Consider the following 7,496-nt stretch of genomic DNA (forward strand, 5'->3'; position numbering starts at 1 on the left):
CCCGAAAAACGGCTGAAAAATCGGAAGCAGGACGCCTACAAACATCTGCCCATTGCTTTCAATGGGAAATACGGCGTTCTGTTCCGACGGGGCATTATTTTACGCCTCATTTTCAAATAACGGTGCGTAAAAAGAGGCCCTGTAAAAAGAAGTGCCTGTCCCTTCTTGAGCTGTTTTTGGTGCCGGTTTTCATTGACTCAATAGAAAAACAGCTCCAAAAACGCCGCAAAAAAACGGTTGAAAATCAGGATCTGTTTTCGCTTGAAATGACGTATACGACGCTGCTGCTGTAACGACACTTCATACATTCAAACCCTTGAAGAAAACACCACCCAGGGTCTGACTCCTCCCAGGCATGTGACTCATCACATGATCATGACATCATCAAAGGTCCTTTAGCCCACAGAATGTAGCATCTACCATGGCTCAGGCTGGGCAGCAGAACCGAGCACCTCAAGAGGATCGTCCGCGACCCCGCAATGTGACCCGGGAGGAGGCCCTGCAGCTGGAGGGTTATAGGCACGCCTGTCACGTCATGCTCTATGCCCCCACCACTGCCAAGCTGTTTGACCGGGTCCCTATCAGATATGTTTTACTGGTGAGATGCTGGGGTTCAGGTATTTGAGGGTGCAGGTAACTTGGTCCTTTAGGATGAGGCTGGACGGATAATTGTGCCCTAAGGTGACTGGTAAAAGACTAAAGTCACATGATGTGACTGTTACGTAATTTTACGATTTAAAAAAAAATAAAATGTAACATTTGCCCGCGCTTCATGATGCCATTGGTTACCCATCAGTATACAGTATTGTGCTATAGACATTGAATGCCATATCCTTCAAGGATAACTCCACTCTTGAACAATGTATCAATAATAACACAATATAAATCGGCATAAAATGTTGAATATCTCTGTAAATACTTAAAAATGACTGATTTTAACCTGTGTTTTATTCTTCGTTCAGACAGAAAGCTTAACTCAGACTTCTGCTGGTTTCCTGTTACCAGAGAGCAATGCATTGTGGGAGCTCAGGTGACACTTACAGTTAAAGGGTAACTAAACGTTCAACAAACTTCTGACGTGTCATAGTGACATGTTAGAAGTTTTGATTGGTGGAGGTCCGAGCATGGAGACCCCCACTAATCGCTCAAAGGAAGCGGCAGATGTGTTCGTGTGAGCGCTCAGCCGCTTTGTGTCTGTTCGGTTTTTTCCGGAAATGTATCGGTGTACGGACTCAATACAAAGTCTATGAGCCCGGGCTCCGATACATCGGCTTTCCGGAAAAAGCCGAACAGAATCGAAGTGACACAGCGCTCACACGAGCACCTCTGCCGCTATGTTTTAGCGATTGGTGGGGGTCCGAGCACTGAGACCCCCACCAATCAAAACTTCTGACATGTCGCTATGACACGTCAGAAGTTTGTTGAACGTTTAACACCCTTTAATGCTAGATCACATGACTTCTCCCCAGGGCTAACAGAACACGTCCAGATTCCATCCAGCAGAATGTTTACTTGACTTTGACTGTGAATGGAGAATAAAATAACATGTAGCTCAACATCAGCACAAAATAAATGAAGGAAAATATTTACACGTTTATTCTATGTTTTATATAGATTGTGACTGTGAAAAGTTGTTCAAAAGTGGGGTGTGTGTTTTTAATGTATCCATCTTCACATTGTAATGTCACTTCTGGGTGAGTCAAGACGTCCTTGATTTTCCCGGGGTATGTGACCGTACATGTGACCGTATGTATAACATCACCAACACCAAGTCAGCAGAAATGACTTCAATGTGCCAACCCCTATCTCTATTGACGCTTGAAGTACACATATCCTAATAGGGCAGGGGGGATATAACCCCTTTATATCTCATATATATCACCGGGCAGCAATGTCACGAGACAGTTGTACCATAGCAATGTGGCAGCCGTCCTCCAGCACTGACCTTACACTAATGGTACACAATTGTGAAATTCTCTGTACCTCTATACTCCTTGTATCACTATTTTTACAATCTGAAGTCAATCTAATAATAAGGGAGAGGTGATTCCAGTTGACCATTAAAAGCCTAATGCATCACGTCGGATCCGTGAGTCCGGGCCGCAAAAACTCAGGACATGTCGTTTTATTGTCCCTATTTGGGGATCATGTTCCCTACTCAGGGGGTTGGTGACATCAACTCCAGCTTTCCTTCTTTTTTTTGCGGACAAATAGGGTCATGTGCATTAGGGCTAAGGCGATGTTCCCACGTTGTCATGAAACCGATGACAAATTCCCCCCCAAAAAATAATTTATTCTAATGGATTTCAAAAACATCTTTTGAAACCAGGGATGGAAAAATGTAAATACGTCTCTTTACTCTGGTGTCCCGTTGATTTCAATGGATGAGGAATTGAACAATGGGCATTGTTTGCGCCAGACAGTGAAGCTTTGTACGCCACATTTTTAAAGAAAACAATTGGAAGTCAATGGGATAATTTTTAATGTCCATTTCTAAGTGAGTAGGTGGGTATTACTATCTTAGCGGTATATGATTTGAGTCCATAACCCTACAGATCCAGGCAGAGATCATCACCTCTGACCAATCGCTTTTCTATGTGTGGACCCTGCCATACAGCTCCCCATATCTCAGCTTCCTTGATGCCTGTCAGTGTAACACGCAAAAAGATAAGGATATTGGTGTTTACTATGGTCACTCATGTTTTGAGTGGATTTAGGCTGTAAAGAGGACACTAAGGGCAAAACGGATACTGTTCTGCCCAGTGCCGGGCCTGAGAGCATCCTTTATGGTTGATCGGTAACTGTACAATTCTCCTAGGAAGTCATAGTCGTAAAGTTTTCCCCGTAGTAATTGTCCTCTAATGACGCTCTTTCCGTGACTCCTTTTGTCTTTACAGATGATGATGCGTTTTGATGGACGTCTTGGTTTCCCTGGTGGTTTCGTGGATACTCGAGATTCTACCTTGGAAGAAGGCCTGAACCGGGAGCTGCTGGAAGAACTGGGCTCCACCTTTGACACTTTAAAAGTGACAGACAAAGATTATAGGAGTTCACAGGCCCGCGAGATTCCACAGAAAGGGGTCACACACTTCTTCACGAAGGAGCTGAAGCTGGAGGAAATAGAGGCCATAGAGAAAGAAGGGATGTGTGCAAAAGATCATGGACTGGAGGTGAGCGGGACATTACACATATTCTCTTCTATGTGCTGGTATAATCTGTGAATGCGTTACATTACAGCAGAGGAAAAATTTAAAGAGGCTCTGTCACCACATTATACATTACAATCCCGACACTTCGGTAAAGTTTTGTGTGGGACTTACAGCACAGCACATCGAGGTCACGCTGGGCTGTCATTCACAGCGTGATCTCGCGAGATCACGCTTGCTGTGCTGTAAGTCCCACACAAACGTTACCGAAGTGTCGGGATTGTGAATAGACATCGCGTCCTGGCTGGAAGCGATGTCTATTCACTCTCAAGACTCTTCAGTAACGTTAATGTGTGAGTGACAGCACATCGTGATCTTGCAAGATCACTATGTCTGAGTACATGAATGGAGAGCAGTGTATGACGCGGATTGGTCACTCATTGGTCAGCGTCATACACTTCTCTCCAACGCCCACTTGGTCAGAAAGTAAAACGCCCAGTTGTCTACTAAGAAACTCATTAGCATAAATCTAAAATAGGTCATAACTCCGTCAAAATTGATAGTTTTTCTAAATAAAAAACACTGCTGTTACCTACATTACAGCGCCGATCACATCATGTACAATATAGGGCACTTATAATGTGGTGACAGAGCCTCTTTAAAGCTTCAGGACCCCAATGTCTAAGCTGTAACAGGGCTCACACGTGCCATTTATAATGCTGGACTCTTTTTATGTGGCAGAGGGGCCTTTGGGTCCCTCAGGGACCAGGGCAGGCATGTGACTACTACCTCAACACCCATTTAGCTATGTCCAACATCATAGCAATCCCCATTCTCTGAGGTTTGCAGTGTAAAGCATGGGGGATGATGGTTATTATCATAACAATCCCAGGGTTAAAGGGGGGTTCTGAACGTAACGCTATATTAGCGACTTGCTATTGATGACGCATCTTTTATCTGTGAGCCAATACTCTCATGTACTGCCTGCCAGATTAACTCCCAAATATAGCTGAGTAGGGCAAATGGCCTCTGCAGGAAAAATGATGGTGTACTGCTCCGTCATAGAAGCCGAACAACAAGAATACCGTAAGAGCTGAATCTGTCACATGATGGAAACTAACGGCGCCTGACGGAACCTACTGACTTTTTAATGGGTTCTGTCGGGTTTACGTCAAAAACAACAAAATATGTGACAAAGACACACCGAGCCTCCAACGCAGATATGAACAGGGCCAAACTCCTACAATTACTTCTTATGAGGTAAGGAAGGGCTTAGAATGAAGGTTCTCTTGTACGGATGGAAGAAAAGTAGAACATGTCTAGCGTTTCTTGTTTTCTCCCGTGAACGCGCTCCATACTTCTCCCTTGGCAGCAGTCATGTACGTGACGTGTCACCAAGGGGTTAAAGGGGCTTGCTCTCCAAGAGCATGTATTACCTCTCCACAGCATAGGTGATCAATGTATGATCGCTAGAGGCCCCAAGATCACTAGAATGGGGGGGGGGGGGGGGTCCAGAGTTCCCGCTCCTCACTACGCGATCACAGTGAAAAGGAGTTTGAATTGAGCGGCTGTCGGGGGCCCCAGTGATCATACATTTTTCACCTATCTCGTGGATAGGTCATACATGTTCCTAGTGGGAAAACCCCATTCAAATAACGGGTCAGTCATGTATTGCATTATGGAGCCAGGTCCTCCAGTGGCAAAGCCACTCTTTTGGAGCGGCTCTCTACTCCGGCTAATAGAGTGTATATTCCATTTATATGGAGAGGGGTTATCTGAGGCAGAATGCTGCACAGGACACATTTAACATATACAGTGAGACCTCTCCAAAAGGCTTCCTCTTTGAGAAGAACACCCCTTGATTTCCTGTTCCACCATAGACTATGCATACTGCCCACTTTCTTTGAAAAGACCACCCCCCTGGAAGACAACTTTTCACAGCAATTTTAGGTGGTCGTCTCCAAGAGGTTTTGCTGTATAGAATTGCCCCATATCTGGCTGCCCCGTTACCTGTACTGCAGATAAATTCCCTGATTCTTTTCTTGCCACCTAATGGATATAAGTCTTGCAGGTTTCGGCTATGACCAGTAGGGTTGGTTTTCCCTTAGGCTGGGTTCACACGAGCATGTTCGGTCCGTAATGGACGGAACATATTTCGGCCGGAAGTCCCGGTCCGAACACACTGCAGGGAGCCGGGCTCCTAGCATCATAGTTATGTACGACGCTAGGAGTCCCTGCCTCTCTGCAGGACAGCTGTCCCGTACTGTAATCATGTTTTCAGTACAGGACAGTAGTTCCACGGAGAGGTAGGGACTCCTAGCGTCGTACATAACTATGATGCTAGGAGCCCGGCTCCTAGCCTTTAATGGAGTTGGCTAATAAGCTACATAGGTCAAGCAGAGCCGAGACTTCTTTCTACCTATGCAAATTAGACATGCAGGAGTGTCTTTCACAGTGATCATTGTTAACATTTGTATCTTTCCTATCCTTTAGGTGATGGGTTTAATCCGTGTTCCCCTGTACACTTTACGGGATGGATTTGGAGGACTTCCAGCCTTTCTGTCCAACAACTTCATTGGAAACTCAAAGAGCCAGCTTCTCTATGGGCTGCGTACCTTGCGGCTACTCCGAGAGGACCAGATTCAAGATGCTATGTGGACCAGTCAGAACACTTAGCTATGCCATTTAAAGGGGTTAGAAAAACATGGCTGCCTTTTTCCAAAAACCAGTGCCACACCTATCTATAGGTTGTGTGTGGTATTGCAGCCGATTCCAATTCGATTTAATGGATCTGATCTACAATACCAGACACAATCCATAGACAGGTATGGCGCTGTTTCTGGAAAAAAATCACCCAGGTTTTTCTAATCCTGGATAACACCTTTAAACTGTATTTTGGAGCAAGATCCCTGAAAAATGTTTAGTTCTAAAAGATGTCAAACATCGGGTTTATACTGAATATCTTCAGCTTATAGACTCTGTATATCATCACATGTAATGATTAGCTAAAGTAGATTATGAGTTACCCAAAAATTCGTACATATAATGGTTTATTTTAATAGTGACTTTAACTAAGCATCAAAGGGGTTGTATGAGATTAGAAGAAAAACAGTATTCCCCCCCCCCCCGCTCCTCAGGGACAGCGCCACTTTTGTCTACGGGCTGTCAGGTATTGCAGCTCTGTCGCTTTTACTTGAATGGGGATGAGCTGCAATACCAGATACAACCCATGGCCAAGAGTGGCACTGTTTTGGAGGGCAGACCTCTTCTCTTTTTTTCTTTTTTTTTTTCTAATCTCTGACAGGCTCTTTAGCAATTTTGCAAAAATGGATTTAATTTATGCAGATTTATTTTTTTTTTTAAGTTCTATCAATGTAGTTGCGATGTGGAGACACTAATACTGGAGCGGTGGCAGAGCAGACTTTATTTCCCTCAATGTGGACTCACTAACTATGTTACTTATGATCAATTACAGAATACTGGCACTGGCAAGAGTTGATCCAGTGGGCAGAAATATGGGCACCTGAATGCACCACAAGGTAATCCCTGTCAGCGTCTCTCAGCCAGTCGGCATCTCATCTCAGAAAGTGATCTCGGAGATGCTGGTTGGCTGTGTGTATCTGACGGACTGTGGGCTAATTTAACCCTTTATGGTAAACTTGTAAATGCCCCCAATTGACAGGTACCCTCTAATGCATTAGAAATTCCTTCCCTTTATAGAATTTTAGTTTGAGTAAATCCCTCCTGGTGCAGGTAAAATAAAATGATGCCTTATATGAGTTTGTGCTCAAATAAATTTCTGTAAAAATTATTATTTTCAATTAAAGTTCATTTGTGTTTTGTATTGCAGATCTTTGTCTATTTGCACAATAATAGAGTAATAGATTATCCATATTGATATGAGCTTGTAAGAAAAGATGTTATAAGAAAAGTGTGCTGTGTCAACTACTAATAAATGGCGAATATATCGCCGTATGGTAGACTATAGTGAAATAAATCGTAGTATAGAGATATGTCTCTTGCCAGAAGGTCCGTGGATGTGCAGCAGGCGCAGCATTTCTGAAATCCCTCCGTTCATATATCAAGCTATATCCTAATTTGTCATTTTATTAAGCGATTTGCATCACTTTAGTGGCGGGGGAAAAAAAATGCAAACTTAGGCGCACGGCTGATCTTCACTTTTAGGCTGGATTCAAACATGTTCGGTCCGTAATTGACGGACGTATTTTGGCCGCAAGTCCCGGACCGAACACAGTGCAGGGAGCCGGGCTCCTAGCATCATAGTTATGTACGACGCTAGGAGTCCCTGCCTCTCTGTGGAACTGCTGTCCCGTACTGAAAACATGATTA

At 44.1% G+C, this 7,496-nt stretch overlaps 1 protein-coding gene across 1 annotated transcript; it reads left to right on the forward strand.

The window, feature by feature from the left end:
* Positions 1 to 375: 375 nt before the first annotated feature.
* On the forward strand, positions 376 to 6,995 carry NUDT16 (nudix hydrolase 16). The gene is made up of 3 exons (XM_075835458.1): positions 376 to 598; positions 2,898 to 3,170; positions 5,640 to 6,995. The coding sequence occupies exons 1-3, from the start codon at positions 422 to 424 to the stop codon at positions 5,820 to 5,822; spliced, it is 633 nt and encodes a 210-aa protein (XP_075691573.1). The 5' UTR covers positions 376 to 421; the 3' UTR covers positions 5,823 to 6,995.
* Positions 6,996 to 7,496: the final 501 nt, after the last annotated feature.

Source organism: Rhinoderma darwinii, chromosome 8, assembly GCF_050947455.1.
Source record: "Rhinoderma darwinii isolate aRhiDar2 chromosome 8, aRhiDar2.hap1, whole genome shotgun sequence".
In the NCBI taxonomy this organism is placed as follows: domain Eukaryota; kingdom Metazoa; phylum Chordata; class Amphibia; order Anura; family Rhinodermatidae; genus Rhinoderma; species Rhinoderma darwinii.